The 22,895-nt window shown below is 37.5% G+C and overlaps 1 gene segment (V, D, J or C); it reads left to right on the top strand.

Annotated features, from left to right (window-relative positions):
• The first annotated feature begins 15,405 nt into the window (after window positions 1-15,405).
• Window positions 15,406-20,092, top strand: LOC110315041. The segment is given in 3 exon segments: window positions 15,406-15,454; window positions 15,576-15,860; window positions 20,049-20,092. Coding segments are annotated over 3 exon segments (378 nt in total).
• The last annotated feature ends 2,803 nt before the right edge of the window (window positions 20,093-22,895 follow it).

Genomic DNA, 22,895 nt, shown 5'->3' with positions numbered 1-22,895 from the left:
CCGATCACTCAGACAGTCCCTTACTTCAGCATGTTGGAGCATTGGTATTCAGCTTACTGGCCAGGGTCATCTGACAGACTTAGAGAAACAGGAATATTAAGGACTAGCCCACTCTGTCTTGGCAGAATCAAGCTGTCCTAACCTGTTGTTGTGTCCTTTGTTTGGACAGTATTATGTCTGTAGGTGAAATGAGGCAATTCTTGACTATTGGTTGTTTTGCCACAACATTCTGTGGACTTCTAATGTTTCTGAAAACCAATTATCTATGTAAAGTAATCTAGATTGTTCTCTGTTACCTACTCTCAGCCATTTCTGATGAAAATACGTGAAAACACCCTAACAATAAACTTGGATCCATGAATTTCCTATTTGGCCTTTAACTCACAGGTTTATACATCTCAGAACTCTTTCTAATAACAGCAATAAAAGTACTGGGTGTAAGCCATGCACTTCAAAAATTTTAGTATCAAATATAACCTTTAATAACCACCCCTAGACATAAAGCCTAGGAAACTGGGACAAAGACTCTTCATAACTTTTTCAAGCTGAATATGGGCATTGAGATATTTTTGAAGAGAGGGGGAAAGGTAGGAAAAATGGGAGAATTCATTGGCATTAAGAAGGCCACAACAATGATTGTCTCTGATGTCTGTGTACTGACTGGATGTAGATGAAAAGCCAAAACATCAGGAATTCAGGCAGGTCAGTCAGTTTAGCATGTCTGATGATGAAATTCACCAAGGCTGTATATTCTGTAATATATAAATCTCAAAACAAAACATTAATATCATCAAGATAACCTTTTTGTTTTATTTTCTGGAATCTAGTCCTTCGGGTGGTCTCCTTCTATCAAATCTGATCCATAATAACTCTGGAAGTGTAAATACCTTAATCACCTTTTTCTTAAATCAGCATATCTTTCAACCTGTAACCAGGAAATCCTATAGCTTGCCCTCTGTCCCAGAGGAACAATAAAACAACCACAATACTAAAAACCACACACATTTTAGCCTACTTAGGACTTTCTAATTTGTCATGTCAGGATATTAACCCAAAATTCCAGTGGAGCCCATGTTAGAGAATATGAGTCTCCTTGCAGTCTTTATCATACTATCTTTAAACAACTGATTCACACTTCTATCTATATCTGCTTATAAGAAGCAGCTTGTTAAACCAGGATTTAAATCTAAAATTCCAGTGGAGCCCAGGTAAGACGGAATATGAGTATCCGGTAAGACTTGTTAGAGCAATATATCTTTATAATATCTTTAAAGCAATTCAAACTTCCACTAATATCTGTTATACCAACTATGTGCTGTGCCCTCTACCAGGAGACACAGACCTTTATTTAATTAATATCTATTATAATATCTATCTGTTGTGCTCTCTACCACGAGCCTCAGACTTCTATTAATTAATACCTGTTCATAGCAGGCGATTATCACTGCTCTATTTGGAGTCAGTGACTAATATTCCTTATCTAGTTCTGAACCACAGGTGAAATTTCCCATCTTTATGTACTATACCTGCTTATAAGAGGCAGCTTGTCAAACCAGGATTTAAATCTAAAATTCCTGGAGCTCCCACTTTAGAAAGAATGTGACTATCCTGTAAGACTTCTTAGAACAATATATCTTTCTTTATACCATCTTTAAAGCAATTAATTCAAACTTCCTCTAATATCTGCCTAAAAGAAGCAGATAGCTTTTAATTGTTAAGCTCTCTACCTAGAGACTTCTGACATTTTTGGAAACCATCAATCTATTCTATTTTGTTGATTAATCACCCCTTTTTTCTCTGTCACCAAGATCTTCAGGAGGTCTCCCTCTATCGTATATGATTTTTATTAATTTGGAAGGAATCCATAACTTTTCTTTTCCTGTGGAAACCTATGCATAACTTCTCCCCCAGTATATCACATTTTCCATTTTCCACTCTGATGTTAGAATAGCCTTACTATAAACAACCTGGCTTAGTTCAATAGTTCTTTCCACAATCCAGTGTTTTTCAGCAGCTGTGGTGTTTTGCTTATGAGCATATAAAACATTTAAGGTTAATAAAACACTATGTAATCTATGTTTGGGGGCTCTTGTTGATCTCCATTGCCTAGTAAGCAACTCCCTTAGATTAGATCTCTTCACAATCCCTTGTCTTGTAGGATTATGTGATATGTCTGTAACATGTTTTATATTATAATATTAAAAAAACTGCTTCATCGTATTAAAGATATACACAGGACCATTATCTATTTTAATTTGTATGGGTAGTCCCATAATGATGATAACTTCTAAAAAAATATGTAATTCCAGAATCACCCTTTTCTGATGCTAAGGCAGTTGTCCATTGAAATCCTGATCATGTGTCTATAGTATGGTGCACATATTTCAATTTATCAAACTCTGTAAAATGGAAGACATCCATTTGCCAAATGTCATTTCTTTGGGTACACTTAAGATTACTTCCTATAGGCAATGGAGTTTGGTTATATAATGAGGAATTAGGACATTGCCTCACAGTTTCCTTGACTTGCTACCAAGTGATAGAGAATCCTTTTTTTAAACCTTTGCTGTTAACATGGTGTTTGTATGGAATTCTGAAGCCTCTAGTATGCTTCCTATCAATAGTTGGTCAGTTTCATTATTACCTTGCACCAGAATGCCTGGCAGGCATATATATGATCTAATGTGGGTTGTATATAGTGGATAACTCCTATTTCTGATCATTTGTTGTAGCTGAAAAAATAGAGAAGTCAATTCAGAATAATCCTGAATAAGTTCAGCAGTCTCTACGTATAAAACAACTCTTTCTGCATATTGAGAGTCAGTCACTATATTAAGAGACTCTTGAAAATCTGACAACACCATGATTATTGCACATAATTCAGATTTTTGAAATGACTTATAGGGACTCTCAGCTAACTTACTTACATCTCCTGATTTATATCCTGTCTGTCCTGATTTACTAGCATCAGTGTAAAATGTACTCCATACATAAGAATGGGCTTTCACTTATACTTGGTTCTTTTTATAAAGATGTCCTAACCAATGGATTTGCATAAAGCTCCCTAAGCTCCACTTCTCCTTGCCGGTCCAAAACAAAAGCTAGCTCCTCTTTCTGCCTTGAATACTCAGAACTCTTCATATCAAGTTCTCAGAATGAGTTTTTCTCCTCTGTTCCTGGAGTTGCTTCTGTTGTGGGTCCTTGGTTAGTACAGAATTAGATAAAGGAGAATGGGGGTGGGGGAGGCAGTGGGGATTTCTGGGCACTCCTGATGGAGTGGTAGATGCAGGTGCTTTTCATACATGAGAATTGGTTTTGTTTCCTGGGTGAACCTAAGCTTTTGTGGCTACCCTTACAACTAGCAAAGCTGATGGTCCAGATGATTCCTAGAAAGTTTATATGTTCTCTTTACATAGGTACTTTATGTTGACATTTTTTTGAAGTATGAATGAAAATCGTGAACACAATAAGTAGGAAAGAAAAATTATTTGAAAGTACCATTATATTTGTGCATACCTTTCACTTCTCTCATTTCAGAAGTCAGTGGTCACCCAGGATGATCTCTCCAATCCTGTCACTTCTGGAGAATCAGCTTCCATCTCCTGCAGGTCTAGTAAGTGTCTTTTACACAGAAATGGCAAGACATACCTGAACTGGTACCTGCAGAGGCCAGGATAGTCTCCTCAGCTCCTGATCTATTTGATGTCCACCTGTTTATCAGGAGTCTCAGACAGGTTCTGTGGTAGTGGATCAGGAACAGATTTTACACTGAAAATCAGTAGAGTGGAGGCTGAGGATGTGGGAGTGTATTACTGTCAGTAAGTTCTAGAGTATCCTCCATAGTGATACAGCCCTGAGCAAACCCCACTCAAATGGCAGTGCCCAGCTGTCACATTTGTTACATGTTGGGAGAATATCAGAACAAATTTTTACATTTAGATGAAGGAGGAGGAGAATAAGAGCTGAAGAACTCAGAAATATTTATAGATAAGATCTTAGAATAGGTGTTATCCATGACAGGTACCACCTGTCTACTGTGCCATTTTTTGTTATAGTGTAAGTAACAGGTGAAGGAAGGGAAGACAAAATGGAATAAAAATAGAACACTGAATGGTACAACCATTTTTATTTCTGGACCTTACAAACATGAATAGATGATTCTCATCAAAAATGGTGGTCAAATAGTAGACTTTGAGGTAACCTATGTCACTCAACGCCACTTTTAATTACTTTTTAAATTTGCAGTTGTTATTGTTTGGTTTTTGGACCTTAAGTTGTCAGACACATGTGTTATGGAAATGTTTGATATTGCTTAGATGTTTCTGTCTCCCCACCCTTTCCAAGATCTCCTAACACAGGTCCTTTTCTAACATAAGAATATATAGATAGGGATATTCCCACTCTCCAGGAAATGGCCTAGGGGCACTACTCATCTTTGTTTTTATGTCTTGGGATAATGCTTGGTAAAAAAAAAAAAAAGNGGGGGGGGGCATGTATTAAAGTACCCTTACTGTGTTAGTTGTGGCATGGGAATAAAATATGGATAACTTCAGAATTCCAAAAATGGAGAATAGCAGTTAATCACAAGCCTGGGATAGTAAGAGAATGTATAGCTTACTAAACAGACTGTGAACAATTCAACGGACCATGAACAATTAAAGGCAATAGCAACCAGAAAGATCCCCAGTTCAAGGAGATTATCATTCCAGATATAGGGGAAATAAATGGTCTTAAATGTGAGCAGAGACTGCACATATTGTTTTCTTTCATATCGCAAAGAACAACAGTGATCCTGGCAGTGATGATGTCACCTTTCTGCCAGAAAGAAAGTATTGACAAACAAATAAACAAGAGATGCCCAGGAGCACAGATATATGTTACCTCAAATTCCATGTTCCAGTGTGGAAGCAGTTGCAAGAAATTTTATACTTTTAGACAACATGAATGTCATACATCAGCTCAAGTTCATTCAGGGTTTATCAGAGAAGCAGATAAAGCAAGGTGATGGAAGCTGCATAAAATGCTATATGAGTTTTCAGGTTGGTAAGAGCTTGTTTTAAAATCTTGAATATAGACAATCACTTTGATGGTATTTTGCTAAAAATCATTTTTGACATTTGGTTATAAAATGTCACATCAGTGCAATGACCAGCCTCAGCTGAGGGTAGAGTCTGGAGAAGGGTAAATACAAGAGTGATGAAGGGAAGGAAGGACAGACATGGTATGTCATTTGTTTCAAGAAAAATGTGACCGAGAGGAAGCCGATCTCAGGAATGGCTTCTCCTATTCTGACAACCTGTGCTCTTGCAGGCTTTATTTATCCATGAAATCATTTCCTCAGAAATTTTATTCATTAATACACAGCTTTTCAAAATACATTTTCTCCTAAAGTCTTCCTTGATTACATAAGAAATCTGAAAGAGGTACAAAGCAAGCAAACAGCAATTTTAAGACAACTAAAAATTTAACTATGATAAAATAAATTTTCTTTAAACTCAATATCTTCTTCCTTAAGATTATTGTTGTAAAGCCTTAGGGTTACAGAAATGCTAGAACAGATGATTGTATGTGAATTTGATTCTGTTTCAGTTTGGCATAAGATTAATATATAAAGTTATTTCCTACTACCTTTTATATCAAACTTTGCTTTCTATATATTTTAATCTCTCTGACCATTTTTAAAGTCTTCGTTTTCTTCTATATTTCTTTTATAATTGGCATCAGACAACTGAACTTTTTCATTCTTAAAATATTATGCAGTCTCTTGTTTAAGCAAAGGCAGTCTATCAGAATAGGTCTGGTCTAACAAATTTATTCAGGAAGGCAGGCAAGTCATTGAGCCAAAACGCCTTCCTCTGTGTATTTGCCATGGACCCTAATTTCAATGTGATTCCCATCTTTACTAAAATTCTGTAAAGAACAGAAAAGACACCATGATACCTAAAACTGTTTGCTATTGCCTTCAGGAATGTACCAAGGCTGTCATTAAGTGTATGATAAAAATCGTTTCTTATTCATACAAGTTCCTTGTTTCTAAGACAGAACATAAAAGCCTAGAAATTCAAGTACAGTTAGTCCATTTCTAGAATTTTCCTAAGTTTTTCTTCTTTAATAGTTTTTCTCAAATCCTCTGTCTCATTATAACTCACAACAGTCATTAATGATCTAAACGTATACATAAGTAATAAATTCTTAATAAAGACTTAATTTTCTGCATAACTTTTTTTTCAGGAAACTTTCATTAATTTCATTCTTGTTTGCCCAGAATTTTATTATCCCATCTCTAGCTTTCAGAGAAAGACCTTCAACAGTGAGAAATATAAGAATAGTAAAAGTATGTAGCAAATTTCCACCAAGGGCAGTGGAGGGTCAGTCCAATTTGTCCAAGCACTGGAACTTTATCAAGCAGTGCCTCAGGAGACAGTTATGCTAGTTCCTGTCTGCAAGCATAGCAGAGTATCATTAATAGAGTTAGGTGTTGGCCTTCTCACATGGAATGTGTCTCAAGTTGGGGCAGTCATTTGTTGGTGTTATCTCAGTCTCTGTCTCATCTTTATCCTTGTAGATCTCATAGGCAAGACAAGTTTAGGGTTGAAGATCTTGTGGCATTGAGCTTTCTGCATCTCAAGCAAGTTTTCTTGGTTTCCACTCTGAATCTAACAGAAAGCTTAGGAAAGCTTTCCTAGGGTAAATTTATCAATGGTAGTATGCTTTGTGGGTTTAAAGCCTAGTCTTACTTGATGTTTGCTGATTCCTGAGTAAGAATGCAAGGCCAGATTACTGCTCCAGCTGTTATTGCCTTCCCGGTCTGACTGCCTTTCTTCTTGGCTTAGATGGATTGTATCCCTTTGGAAATGTGAACCAAAATAAACTATTTCTATTTTACTCTGTATTTGTCATGTTACTTTTATCATAGCAGTCACAAATAAAAAAATCAAATACCAACTTGGATGAATGGCAGTTCAAGAATGAGAGAGGTGTCATAGTGATCATAGAATTGGCCTGCCTCTGCCTCCCAAGTGCTGGGATTAAAGTTGTGCACCATGAAGTTTTGTAGAAGTCTCTTTAAAAAGTGCCAAAATATAGATCCAAGTTCCCAGGGAGGAATGCTGACAAGGCAGATGGCCAAGGCATTCTTTAAATTTCACTTGGAACCTGCTCAAGCATTCCCCTGCTTTTTGTTTACAGTTTGTAAGTCAATGAAACATTTATTCAACAGAAGTACATAAGACTTCTTTTTATCAGAGACATTAGACATTTGCAGACAGGCTTTCAGAGTACTGTCCATTTTCTCCTACACTGATATTCAGACTGCTGCAAACCTTACCCAGAGGAGTGTCAGACTGAAAGGCTCTCTACATGAACAGTGCAGCTATTTTCTGCTAACCATCCTTTGTACTTCATATTAATATTAGTATGTATAATTCAATGTATATTTTCATTTCTTACAATTCATGTATACAAACACAGACAAACACAGATATATTTTCATGCATATGTGTGTTCCCATGTACATATGTACATTTTGGTTTATTCAGATTTCTTTACTCACCTTTCTTCATGTACAATGTGTTATACAAACTGATGTACAAAAAATGGAGATTGAAAACATTTTGTTTAAAGAAAACCATATTATTTGAATTGTTTATGCATAATTTGCCCCATACATAGCACACTAATCCTCAAGTTTCCATTTGAAAATCCTAAAAGTAACATGAAAATACAGATCTACAGTAACTACAGAAACTCCTGTATGCAAGATGTCTCACCAGACCTACTGACAACCCTCACATTTGTTGACTTATTTCACAGAAAATATAATGTAAAAACTTTCACAGTGGAGAAATAGGAACACTCCTCCATTGCTGGTGGGATTGCAAGCTTGTACAACCACTCTGGAAATCAGTCTGGCGGTTCCTCAGAAAATTGGACATAGTACTACTGGAGGACCCAATAATACCTCTTCTGGGCATATACCCAGAAGATCTTACAACTGGTAATGAGGACACATGCTCCACTATGTTCACAGCAGCTTTATTTATAATAGCCAGAAGCTGGAAAGAACCCAGATGTTCCTCAATAGAGGAATGGATACAGAAACTGTGGTACATTTACACAATGGAGTACTACTCAGCTATTAAAAACAATGAATTTATGAAATTCTTGGGTAAATGGATGTATCTGGAGGATATCATCCATAGTGAGGTAACCCAATCACAAAAGAAGTCACTAGATATGCACTCACTGAGAAGTGGATATTAGCCCAGAAACTTAGAATACCCAAGATACATTATGCAAAACACAAGAAAACCAAGAAGGATGACCACTGTGTGGATACTTCATTCCTCCTTAGAGTAAGGAACAAAATACTCATGAAACGATATAGGTACAGAGACAAAATTTAGAGCTAAGATGAAAGGATGGACTATCCAGAGACTACCCCATCCGGGAATCCATCCCATCATCAGCCACCAAACCTAGATACTAATGCACATGCCAGCAAGTTTCTGCTGAAGGGACCCTGATATAGCGGCCTCTTGTAAGGCTATGCCAGTGCCTGACAAACACAGAAGTGGATGCTCACATTCAGCTATTGGATGGAACATAGGGTCCCCAATGGAGGAGCTAGAGAAAGTACCCAAGGAGCTGAAGGGGGCTGCAACCCTGTAGGTACAACAACAATATGAACTAACCAGTACCCCCTGAGCTTGTGTCTTTAGCTGCATATGTAGCAGAAGATGGCCTAATCGGCCATCATTGGGAAGAGAGGCCCCTTGGTCTTGTAAACTTTATATGACCCAGCACAAGGGAAAACCTAGGCCAAGTAGTGGGAGTGGGTGGGTAGGGAACCAGGGCAGGGGGGGTATAGGGAACTTTTGGGATAGCATTTGAAATGTAAATAAAGAAAATAATAATAATTTTAAAAAGGGGAAAAAAAAGAACAGAAGCAACAGAAACCAAGATTACTTGGCATCATCAGAACCAAACTCTCCCAGCATAACAAGTCCTGGAAAAAAAAACTTTCACAGTTTTCCCAGCCATTTATGTTCTGGTTAGAATGACAAATATCCAAAAGAATAAGTTAACTTGGAAACACTAACTGAGTGTAGAAATGACAATCAGGATATTTAAGGTGTAGACAAAAACAGAAAAATAAAAAAACATGTTAATGAGCTACTTTCTTAGCCCCTTCTATCACAAATTATAGAGTGTTACATGGTAAAAGAGAAACAACATCAAGCATGTCATTGTGGACTCCTCCCTGTTGGGTCAATGTAACACTGAATCAGAAACACAAAAGTCTCATTCAGAAGAATGGATGAGAGAAAAGATAACAACCTTGGAGGCAACAGTTTAAACCCAGGCCTATGAATATCTGCTCAGCTGTAAAGAGACTCTATGTGAAGTTTCACCTTGTCTATTCAATCTACTTCCTCACCTACTACCATATCCAATATAATTTGCATGGATCCCATTATTACCTCAGCCTCTCTGATGATATATAATGTATGTATTCATGTATGTATGAAGCTGGATAGTACTGAAGGCCATGGCGATGTCTTCCCAAGCTCAGCTCCTCAGAATTCTCGTCCTCTGGATCTCTAGCACAGTTTCTCTCTTTCATGGCATTAATCGTCTTCATTCTATCTAACTATGGCACATTTGATGTGTCTTTTATACTTTTCTTCCATAAACAGATTCTACAGGAGAAAAAACTGCCACCCAGTCTCCATAATTCTTACCTAAGGCTGAGGGAGAATGTCCCTGTGACTTCCAGAACAAACACAAATATAAACTCTTATTTTAGAATTCAATACTTTTCTTTCTGGATTCCTGCCCCAGTTTATCAGCTGTAGCTATGGAGCAGATTTTACCATGAGAGTTTATGGCATGCAGTTGGAAGATGCTGTCTGAAAATAATATTCAGTTTTAATAATCAGATATTTCTAAAGAACCATTGGCTGGACATACATTTTTGTTATTGTGTGTAATTGTTAAATTTAGACATTATAAATTTTAATATCTTATATATTATCTTTAAGTATTAGCCTTTACATGTCTTAAATAACTTATTCAGACCTTCATAACTTGCAAGAGCTTTCTAATCTGCTTAAATTGTTTTTTTTTCTAGAAATGTCTACATGAATATATACATGAATATTCATGTATAAAAATTTGGTTATTACTAAAATAACTGTGACACTTACATCCTTCTAAAATTTATCTTTCATGGTACTATGAAATATGCAAACATTAAGAACTGAATTTACTACTTATATGAGAATTTTCTCCCTTTATTTGGAGACTAAATAATATATATCCCCTTTTCACAAGGTTTGGTTTGTCTCCATGGCAAACCAAAGTTCAAATTTATTAAAGTTCTCCCTTTGATACCAGTGAGTTTATTGGATAAATGGTTAACGAGTTGCTGATGAGGATGTAGGTGACCCAGAAGCAGTCACACTTAAAAGACTTTGATGTTTATGAAGGAATACTGACATTTAAGATGTTCTACAGAAATCATTTTGTGGCAGAAAATCCAAAGGTAAGTAGTATTATAATTTAGAAGATAGGACAATCAGTGGCCTTTCTCTACAGAAAGGATAATAGGCTGAGAAAGAAATTAGGGAAACAACACCCTTCACAATAGTCACAAAAAATAAAATATCTTGGTATGACTCTAACTGCGGAAGTGAAAGATCTTTATGATAAGAACTTCAAGTCTATGAAGAAAGAAATCGAAGATCTCAGAAGATGGAAAGATCTCTCATGCTCATGGATTGGCAGGATTAATATAGTAAAAATGGCTATCTTGCTGAATGCAATCTACAGATCCAATGTAATCCCCGTCAAAATTCCAACTCAATTCTTCACAGAGTTAGAAAGGGCAATTTGCAAATTCATCTGGAATAAAACAAACAAACAAACAAACAAACAAAAACCTAGGATAGCAAAAACTAGTCTCAATAATAAAAGAACCTCTGGTGGAATCACCATGCCTGACCTTAAGCTGTACTACAGAGCAATTGTTATAAAAACTGCATGGTACCTGTAAAGCAACAGACAGGTGGACCAATGGAATAGAATTGAAGACGCAGAAATGAACCCACACACTTATGGTCACTTGAACTTTGACAAAGGAGTTGAAACCATCCAGTGGAAAAGAGACAGCATTTTCAACAAATGGTGNTGGCTCTACTGGCAGTTATCATGTAGAAGAGTACGAATTGATGCATTCTTATCTCCTTGTACAAAACTCAAGTCTAAGTAGATCAAAGAACTCCAAAAAAAAAAAAAAAACTACAGACATTGAAACTTACAGAGGAGAAAGTGGGGAAAAGCCTCAAAGATATGGGCACAGGAGGAAAATTCTTGAACACAACAGCAGCGGCTTGTGCTGTTAGATGGAGAATCTACAAATGGGACCTCATAAAATTGCAAGCTTTTATAAGGGAAAAGACGCTGTCAATAAGAGAAAAAGCCACCAACATTTTGAGAAAGGATCTTTACCAATCCTAAATCTGATAGCAGTCTAATATCCAACATATACAAAGAACTCATGAAGTTGGACTCCAGAAAATCAAATAACCCGATTTTCAAAATGGGGTACAGAGTTAAACAAAGAATTCTCAACTGAGGAATACTGAATGGCCGAGATGCACCTGAAAAAAAAATGTTCAACATTCTTAATTATCTGAGAAATACAAATCAAAACAACCCTGAGATTCCACCTCACACCAGTCAGAATGGCTAAGGTCAAAAATTCAGGTGACAGCAGATGCTGTCAAGGATGTGGAGAAAGAGAAACACTCCTCCATTGTTGGTGGGATTGCAAACTTGTACAAAAACTCCGGAAATCAGTCTGGTGATTCCTCAGAAAATTGGACATAATACTACGGGAAGATCGAGCAATACCAATCCTGGGCATATACCCAGAAGATGTTCCAACTTGTAATAAGGACACATGCTCCACTATGTTCATAGCACCCCTATTTATAATAGCCAGAAGCTGGAAAGAACCCAGATGTCCCTCAACACAGGAATGGATACAGAAAATGTGGTACATTTACAAAATGGCATACTACTCAGCTATTAAAAACAAAGAATTCATGAAATTCTTAAGCAAATAGATGGATCTGGAGGATATCATCCTGAGTGAGGTAACCCAATCACAAAAGAACACATACGATATGCACTCACTGATAAGTAACTTAGAATATCCAAGATACAATTTGCAAAACAAATGAAAACCAAGAAGAAGGAAAACCAGTGAGGAAACTTCATTTCTTCTTAAAATGGGGAACAAAATACCCATGGAAGGAGTTTCATAGACAAAGTTTGGAGCTGAGACAGAAGGAAGGACTATCCAGAGACTGCCCCACCCAGGGATCCATCCTATAAGCAACCACCAAACCCAGACAATATTGCATATGCCAGCAAGATTTTGCTGATATGACCTTGATATAGCTATCTCTTGTGAGGCCATGCCAGTGCCTGGCAAATACAGAAGTGGGTGCTCATAGTCATCTCTTGGAGGGAACACAGGGACCCCAATGGGGGAACTAGAGAAAGTACCAAAGTTGCTAAAGGAGCCTGTAGGAGGAACAACAATATGAACTAACCAGTACCCCTCCCCCCCCCCCGAGCTTGTGTCTCTAGTTGATGTGTAGCAGAGGATGGCCTAGTTGGGAGGAGAGGCCCTTAGTCTTATGATAATTGTATGCCCCAGTACAGGGGAATGCCAGGGCCAGGAAGCAGGAGTGGGTGGGTTGGGGAGCAGGATGGGAGAAATGTATAGGGGACTTTCAGAGAGGCAGCTAGGTAAGGGGAAAGCATTTGACATGTAAATAAAGAAAATAATTAAAAAATTTAAAAAGGGAAAAAAAAGAAAGAAGATAGGACAAAAGCACTATATATATATATATATATATATATATATATATATATATATATATTATGTAATAAATAACCAGAACAATATTACTTTGTTTTTTTAAGAGGGTATAGTGATAAAGTTTGTATTTATTTATGTATTCAATACAAAATAATTTTTGTTTAAAGACACTGATGTAATTTATTCATGTATAAAGGAAGTCAAAGTTAAATAGGAAAAACATGTATCCAGTAGGCACAATCACCTGTCAATGTTATTTTATACCTTCAAACAACAGGAACCATGTTGCAGAACCAAAATTAGTATAATGATAAAAAGGATCACAATTTTACCAGGATTGTAGGATTGTAGATGTATGTCTGTCTCATCATGAACAGAAGGTTGAAATATTTTGAATTTAGAATCTCATATGAATTGTTCCAAAGAAAGATTCAAGACCATTAGCCACTGTTAGATATTGTAGCCTAACCTCAGGGATTACTGGTTATTACCTACTTGTGTGGTAGGACATAAATATCAGAAAAATAGGTTGCAAGAATGGTCAGAACAATAAACCATGAGAAGAGAGTTGATATATATCCTAGAGATATTTCACAAATAAAATTATTAAATTATTTTATGACCAGAATCTTGATCAATGAATTGCTAGCATACATGGAGTAGAAAATAATTTCTTATTAAGACATCATTATGTATCCTCCTTCACTGTTTTACTTTCACTTCTGTTAGCATATGAGCTTCACTACTATGGTAATGTCACAATTGTCAAACACATAAAACAAAACAAAATGAAACAAAACAAAACAAAAACCAAGCAAAAATAACCCTAAAAATTCAAGGAATATAAGAGATCATACTTTACCAATATGGAGATTCTCATTTGTCAGTATAAAAAGAACACTTTTTTTTAAAATATATGTGAGTACACTTTCACTATCATCAGACACACCAGAGGAAGGCATCAGATAGCATTAGAGAAGATCATGAGCCACCACATGGTTACTGGAAATTGAAGTCATAGGATCTCCAGTGGAGGAGTTAGAGAAAGGAATGAAGGAGATGAAGGGGTTTGCAATCTCTTAGAAAAACAAACAGTATCAACCAACCAGACCCACCACACAGAGCTCCCGGGGACGAAACCATCAACCTAGGATTTCACATGGAAGGATTCATGGCTCCAGCTGAATATAAAGCAGAGGACGGACTTTTTTGGCGTCAATGGGAGTAGAGACCCTCGGTCCTCTGAAGTCTCGATGTCCCAGAGTAGGCCAGGATAGTGAAGTGAGAGTGGGTGGGTAGGCGTGGGGACATCTTCACAGAAGCAGGGGGAGGAGAGTGGGGAGAGAAGGTTTGCAGAGGGGAAACTGAAATGGGATAAGATTTGAAATGTAAACACATAAAATATCCAATTTAAAAAACAACTTACACATCAAATTGTATAACTGATAATTTTCTCGGTAGTTAAGTATGAATAATTTTAGCCTGGGGCCACATATTTATGTTAGCCCTAAACCTATGTTCGTACCTACTAACAGTCTGATGAACATTTTCTAGTAATAGAACAAAGAAAGTCATGAACTGAATCACTTTTCAATTCATTCGTTGAAGTAATAATAGGTACATTAAGTGGGGGAGTCACTCTGTAGGCTTCAGACAAAATCTAAAAACATTCTTACTTAGTCTTGTGATTGTGGTAGCTTATTGTTGGTTAACAAATCTATTACCTGCTAGTCACAAGGACATCAGGTCAGACAAAGAGGTGGTTAAGGAAGAATGCTTGTTAAGGGCTCTAAAGTTTGCCCAAGATAATCTGTAATTAGTCTGTGGAATAATATGGATTCAGAACTCTAAGTGACACTTGTAGTTGGGAATGAGTTGTTATATGTTCATCTCCTGCATATTTCTGCATTTGGTACTTAAACATGTTTAAGGTTGTTAAGTCTTTCTTTTTAATTCATTTAAAATAGTCTTGATGAGAAAAATATATTCTTTTGTTTGAAAGAAATGACTATTCTAAACTCACAAATACACAAAAAGAACACAAATTATTTTTTAAATAAATGTGAATTACTACAGTTAGTTAAAGATTTAATAGTTGCTTCTCTGTTGTATATTATATGATAGTAGGATATTCCTCCATATGTCCCCATATATCTTTGAAATAAGTAAATAAAAACAGAGCTTAGGTATATTAGAATATTTTACATAACCTCCAGATGTCATTTAGAATTTAAAAACTTTAAAAAGGAAAGCATTCCCTGGAAACCTACATGTGGTCTAACCTTGAGCGTTTGTAAACACTGGGCTTCTGCTGCATTTGTAAACACTGGGCTTCTGCTGCATTTGTAAACACTGGGCTTCTGCTTAGTGCTAAGATGGGCAAGCTTTGCAGCTGTGCCCGGCACTAAATAGTTTCCAGTGATTTGCATGCACACACTGCACAGTGTGGGAGACTTATATGAGAGTTACATTCTGTGCAGCTGTCAATACCATCAGGTCTCAGAACAAACATGAGGGTCCCTGCTCTGTTCCTTGGGCTCCTGTTGCTCTGTTTTCTAGGTAAAAAAGGACTAAAATGTGAATTTCACTGTTACACTGTGATTAATTTTGAGTGGCATTGGGGCATGTCATCTCTTACAATGCTTAACTATGGGGATACTTATTATGTCTTTACTTCTAGGTGCCAGATGTGATGTCCAAATGACCCAGTCTCCATCCTCCCTGTCTGCGTCTTTGGGAGAAACAGTCAAGATCAATTGCCTGGCAAGTCAGGGCATTAGTAGTAATTTAAACTGGTATCAGCAAAAACCAGGGAAAGCTCCTAAGCTCCTGATCTATGGTGCAAGCATCTTGGAAGATGGGGTCCCATCGAGGTTCAGTGGCAGTGGATCTGGGACAGATTTCACTCTCACCATCAGCAGCCTGGAGGATGAAGATATGGCAACTTATTTCTGTCTACAGCATAGTAATCTCCCTCCCACAGTGATACAAGTCATAACATAAACCTGTGTGGAAGCAGAAGTGAGAGGCTTGGCTGGTCCAACTGCTCCTTCTCATGAGTCACCACAGTATTGGTTGAAAGCTCATGGAGAGTCACTTGTTTTGAGAGAAGAGGCTAACCAGTCCTCAGTGAACCATAACAATATCTTTTCTGCATTAGGAGAGGACACTGTAATTCCCTGTGAGAAGTCTGAGAGGTAGCACTAGTTGGGACTCAGAATAGGGAAAGAAAGCTACAGTGGATGCTCCTAGCATACATTCCTTAAATACAGAAAACATGTTTCTAAGTGCTAGTACTTTAAAGGTAGTAAAATATTCATGAGAGAAACAGACAGTACAAAGATTCCTGGTTTTCTCAAAAAAGCTAGAGTACACGTGTCAGAGGAAGGGAAGGCTGCCTGCCATGATCCTCTACTGCGCCCCAAAATTGCAGCAGCGAGGGTGAGATCCCAGCTCTCAGCTCTCCGTAGTATTTCACGTAGGATTCTTCCAGCTCCTGTGTCCAGACTGCATTTAAGAATCAAATAATACTGAAAGACATGGGTATGATTTTTAATCCCACCATGTAAAGTATAATATAAATTTGTATGTATGAAGTCATATAGAGTAAAGGTTGTTTTAAATATGCTACAAGAAGCGGTATTAAGAGAGTTGATGATCTAGAGCATAGCATTAGAAAGAAAACAACACATCAACACATGTGTGATCCTGTAACCTTCCCAGCCTTGAGCAGGTCAAGCAGAACTTGAACATGGTTGAACAACAGGTCTTATCAACCTTGACAGAGACATCTGTCTTGGCTGCAGTTGCAGGTTCCCATGGAAACTTAGCTGTTTTTTTTTTTTTTGTCTTCACTTACCTTGCTCTACAATATACTCCAGCTGAAGCAGGGGTGAATTTTTTGTTTTTTTTTTTTTTTTCCTTTGTAAAGCAAAGTTTTTTTATTAAACTTGGAGCCTTGATCAGAACCTTGTCTTGGCTTCATTCTTCTCTTGCCCCTACCCTTTCATTTCCAGTCCCCCTTTCTGGTAAAGCCAGTTCTCCCATGGCTGCTAGATGGCTACAATTTTTTATCTAGTGTTTTCATAAGTTGTAAGTAAGATCTTTTTCTTATCTTTTAATGATGTCATTAATAAATGTGCTAAACTGTACACATAGAGGATATATAGACTTAATTACTACATTTTTACACAAATGAGTAAAAATCAACTCAGAATATATACCACATTTCCAGGCTTTGAATTTTCCACAGAAAACTTGCTTCCATATGTGCTATGCTTCCATATTACAAAGAATATCAGGTGCTATTCGTCCAGAGAGATATCAAAGAACTGCATTAGATTTTTCATACTTCTCAAATCTATATCCAGAGAATCATTCACAAGTGTCTATCATCTTCAGCATTGCATCATGTGACTATCAAAGGGAGACAAAATAAACTCAGAGAATGGAAACGTGATCAACTCCACTGACACTCTATTTAGAAATAGAACTCAGGATCATTTACATAAGGTGGGACCTTACAGAAAGAAACCTAGATAGCAGAATAATCCCACAATGAAATATGTCTCCCTCTCTGTTTATAGCAAATATTTCATGTTTGATAACTGATTAGTAATGATGCGATAGCTCCTCTGTCCCAGCATTTGGAGGAGTGGATTTCGAACTGGTGCTGCAACTGATGATTAGCTCTTGCCTAATTGATTTTAGCATTTTTCTCAGTCCAAAATAGTGGACAGTTTTCTCTCAATGACAATATGACACATTATAATAGTTTCCTTCTTATTTGAGAGAAATACTTAAGGAGTTGTAAACAGTTTTTTTCTTTCGCTTGGATTTATACTCATCCCATCTTTGTCTCTTAACCTATCATTCTAGTGATCAATCATTTAGCTGACATGATTTTATGGGTAGTATATGTGATGTGGTATTATCTAGAGCCCCATTAGGTTGTTCTATATAATTTTTAAGTAAAAATATTTTTAATGCACAAACAAAAATTGAAAACCCATCAAGATAACATAGCATCACAGTAATATTTGAAATGTGACACAGGTATCTTAATTGTTTATGTATCTCAGTGACAAAGATACAAATAAATAAACCCCTTGCCCAATGTGCTGTGCATAATTCTGGTTTGAGGTCAGATTGTTGTTTTAATACCATAAGCAATACAGAAAAGGTCAGAATGAGGACTATATTCTTTTAACTATAAAAATAATACAAGAAAATAAAAAAACAATTACTTTTGACTAAAAGTATTTTTTAACACTGTAGAGTTTTCGATATATTTCAGTGAAAAAAGACCATTAGAACCTTTCATGAGTTAAGTTAGAGTTAGACACTTATGGAGCTTTTTTTTTTTTTAAGGTTGTTTACAGGAACTTTATTTTCATATTCACAATCATCCAGTATTGGCAACTGCACAATTGACTTCTGATGGATATGACAACTGTTATATCATATGCATGAAGTGGAGCACAGACATGTGACAGGGTATGGGATAAACCTCTGGAATGTTAGAAGGGTCACCCTGGTGCCACTCGAAACTCCCTGGGGTCTCTAATCTCTTGAGGGTTAGGTGCATCATCTCTGAATAAACACAGACACAGCAGTCCTCTGCTGTATGTGTGTTGGTGGCATCATATAAGCTGGTGTATGCCTCATGTTCCATGGTCCAATGTTTCAGTGATCTCAGGAGTCCAGATTAATTGAGACTGCTGGTCCTCCCACAGGGTTGCCCTACTCTTCAGCTTCTTTCATTCTTTCCCTAATTCAACAACAGTGTGAGCTGCTTTTGTCCATTGGTTGAGTGCAACTATCTACCCCTGTCTCTTTCAGCTGCTTATTGGCTCTTCCCGAGTGTCATCATTCTAGGTCTCTTTTTGTGAGCATTACATAGCCTCAGTAATAGTGTCAAACCTGGGACCTCCCTTTGAGCTGGATCCTCTTTAGGCCTGTCGCAAGATCTTCTTTTTCTCAGGCTCCTCTTCATTTCCATCCCTGTAATAATTTCAGACAGGAAAATTTATGGGTCAGAGATGTGACTATGGGATGGACCCCTCTCCCCATTTGATGCCCTGTCTTCCTGCTGGAGTTGGGCTCTAAAAGATCCTTCTCCATTTCTGGTGGGCTTACAAAATGGTACAACCACTCTGGAAATCAATCTGTAAGTCCCTCAGAAAATTGCAAATAGATATATCTGAAGACCGAGTTATATCACTCTTGGTAATATACCCAAATGTGCCCCACCATGCCACAGGGGCACATATTCCACTATGTTCATGGCAGCCTTATTAGTGATAGCTGGGAGCTGGAAACAACCTAGATGTCCCACAACAGAGGAATGGATAGAGAAAATGTGGTTCATTACAATGGAATACTACTCAGCTATTGAGAACAAACTAGGGCATCCTGATTTTTGCAGGCAAATTGATGGAACTAGAAAATATCATCGTGAGTGAGGTAACTCAGACCCAAAAGGACCTGCATGGTATATGCTCACTAACTAATAAGTGGATATTACGAAACAAACAAACAAAAAAACAAAACAACAACAACAACAAAAAAAAAAAACAAAGGACACAATACCCAAGATACAGTCCACAGAACTCAAAAAGTCAACAAGCTGAAGTACCCAAGTGCCTCAGTCCCACTTGGGAAGGACACGAATGCAATCACAAGTAGGGAGGGAAGGGGGGACCTGGGAAGAAAAGTGGATGGGGAACGGGAGGGGGGAACCTGATCTGATATTGGGTGAGGAAAAAGGACTGAAGTCTTGAGAGCCAGCAGAAAGAATGGAAACAGGTGGCCTCTGGAGGTATGAGGTTGGGGGGACCTTCCAGAATGCAAGAGAGACCTGGGAGCTGAAAGACTCTCAGGACACAAAGGGAGGAAAATTAGATGAAATGCCCCACAGTGGGGAGAGGGAACTTAAAGGAGTTATTTTAATGCCACACATGGGTTATTGGATACTCTCATCTAATTACAAAATGATAATCTTTACATTTAAGTATTTCAAAAAATGTTTTGGGAAAATATTATTTTACAGATAATGACTAAAAGAAAAATGATTAGGAATATCAATGCTATTTTCTACCAATCCAAGTCTCTACAATGCCTATTAGGGGTGTGAAATTCTTGGTTTTCTCAGATTACAGTACCATGAACTCAGTGTTCAAACCAATCTCGATCTGAAATTAGGCTCTCTGCACAGCTCTGACATATCACCCTTGCCATTAGCATCTATTTTACTTGACATCTATAAAAAAGAAATCATGAGCAAAGAGTGCAGTGATACATTAAATACCACGGATTGCAGTATAACTTTAAATTTTTCAAAACCTCTTTTTAATGATGGATCTTAAATGCTTTTACCTCCACTTAAGCGTACTACCCACTAGAGACAGTGAAAAGAAAGGATATGGGGGAGGTGAACCTGTCTAGAAATGTTCCTTGGAGCAACTCCTGTCTGTGTTGTCTAGAAATCACCAGTTCTATTCACAGGAAATCAGGAAATGGCAGCTTTATCCACTCACAAACAGTTCATGGATACACCAATTATCCAGTTCAGTAAAGTGGGTTAGCATCAGAGGTGACAAGAGGTAGCAGACAACCAGGCCTCAGTCTCAGCCTGTGACAGGAGGCTGGACCAACAGGAACACCAGAAGTTCTCAGCTGTGGCTCTCTCAGGGAAGCAAAGATCAGCAAAGATGTAAGGTCCACAAGCATTGTAAAGCTAGTTGTACCAAGAAGCAAAGCTCTGTCTCCATTACTCTGTGGAGTCCTATTCATATGCTCCAAACATCTCATGTCCTCCACTTGTTTTGCCTCAACACAAATCTTGCCTCAGCATGTGTCTTGCATCACCATGTGTAGCTAATCAGCCCAAGTCCATGGAAGTGGCAAAAACTGCATTACAACAGCAGAAGTATTTTGGTGCATTTCTCTCTATGGAGTCCTGAAAAATGCAGCTCAACTATGCAATGTAAGGTGGAGCAATACAAGAGTGTCCTTAGCAAACAATCCTTCATCACCTGTTCTTTCATGTGCTTGCTTTGGCAGAGCAACTTCTCTCCTGTGTCTGCTTCAGCAAAACATTCCTTAATAAGTCTGTCCTAGCCTTTCATACCTGTGTCCACTTTAATGAAATGAACCATTCCTTTACTTGTTTGCTCCCCCCCCCAGCAAAACACCATCCAACTGACTTTCCAAAGAACCCTTAAAATTTACACTTCATTGCAGTCTTGCTATTGTAATCCACAAGGTACACTATTAAACTGTGCACATTTGTTGTGTATGCTCCAACTACATATCAAGAGAAAAAAATATTTTAGTAGACCTCTCAAAACAGTACTCAAAACCAAAGTAGATGAAATATTTGTAGTATACTGTATTTCATTACCCATAGAACATTCTCTAAAACAATGTTTACTCCTTTACTGTGTGTCTTTGCATATGTGCATATGGCTGCTACAGTTAGAAGGGTGATCAGAGAACAAACTAGGGCAACTAATCGTGTGAGTTCTGGGTATCAAACTCAGGAGGCAAAGCTTGGAGGCAAGTACCTCAGCCACTTAGGACAACTCAATTGCTGCATCATAAGAAATTCTGAATACTTTGACTTATATGCCATACCCTTACATTGAGGTTGGACAAGAGAATATTAGTAGTAATAGATTGTGTGAGTTGTTACAGGGAATTTTCATACTTATACTATTATGAAAAAAATTTCTCCCACTCTCACTTTTCCTTAGAGAAGTTCATTTCTTTTATTTCTTTTTTATTTTTGTCTTGCTTGTCATAGAATATAATTACTTACTTCTCATTCAAATAACTACCTGCATAAAACTTCAGTCTGGAACAATTAGGCATGCCTTGTCCTTGTAGATGGTTTATGATTGGAATTCACATATGTCCAGTCATTTTCAGGGGTGTCCATCTACCCTATAGGCAAAATCAAAGGAGAAACTTTATGTTACCCCACACATAAGAATGGGCTTTTACATACCCTTGGTACTTTTTACACAGCTGTACTCAACAATGGATTTGCATAATGCTCCCTAAGGTCCATGTCTCCTTGCAAGTCCAGAATAAAAGCTAGCCTATCTTTCTGCCTTGAATATTCAGGATTCCTCATATCAAGTTCTCAAAATGAGTTACCCTGTTCAGCTCCTGATGAGGCTTGTGCTCTGGATCCCTGGTAAGTAAAGAAACAAAGATAAAGGAGAATGTGGGGGATGGAGACTTCTGGGGTCCTGCTTATCCAGATGCAGATGCAGGTTCTGTTCATGTCTGAGATTACCAGTTTTGCATGCTAGTTATATGTCTGTAAGGTTTCAAGGGTGAACCTAAGCTTTTGTAACTGCTCTTACAACTACCAAAGATAGTGCTCCTAGATGTTTTCTGTACTCTATTTACATGGATATTTTATGTTGAGCATTTTTGAAATATGAAAAATATCATAAACATAGTAAGTAGGAAATAATAAAGGAAAGAAAAATCACTTGAAAATACCATTTTGTTTGTGTATACCCTTTAATTTCTCTCATCTCAGAAGTCAGTAAAGATATTGTGATGACACAGGGTGCACTGTCCAATCCTTTTACTCATGTAGAGTTAGCTTCCATCTCCTGCAGGTCTAGTAAGAGTCTCCTACATAAGGATGGGAAGGCATACTTGAATTGGTTTCTGCAGAGGCCAGGAAAGTCTACTTGGCTCCTGAACCATTTGATGTCAACCTATACCTCAGGAGACTCACACAAGTTTAGTGACAGTAGGTCAGGAACAGATTTCAAGCTGAAAATCAGTAAAGTGAAGGTTGAGGATGAGGGTGTGTATTATAGACAGCAAGTTGTAGAATATCTTCCACAGTGATACAGCTCTGAACAAAAACCACCCAGATGGCAACATCCAGCTGCTAATTTGTTGCTTATCTTCAGAACAAATTTGGTGAACTTGAATAGAAGGAGGAGGAGGAGGAGGAGGAGGAGGAGGAGGA

Source organism: Mus pahari, unplaced genomic scaffold (assembly GCF_900095145.1).
Source record: "Mus pahari unplaced genomic scaffold, PAHARI_EIJ_v1.1 scaffold_5842_1, whole genome shotgun sequence".
NCBI lineage: Eukaryota > Metazoa > Chordata > Mammalia > Rodentia > Muridae > Mus > Mus pahari.
The sequence above is the reverse complement of the archived record's forward strand: the minus strand, read 5'-3'. Positions and strand labels throughout refer to the sequence as shown.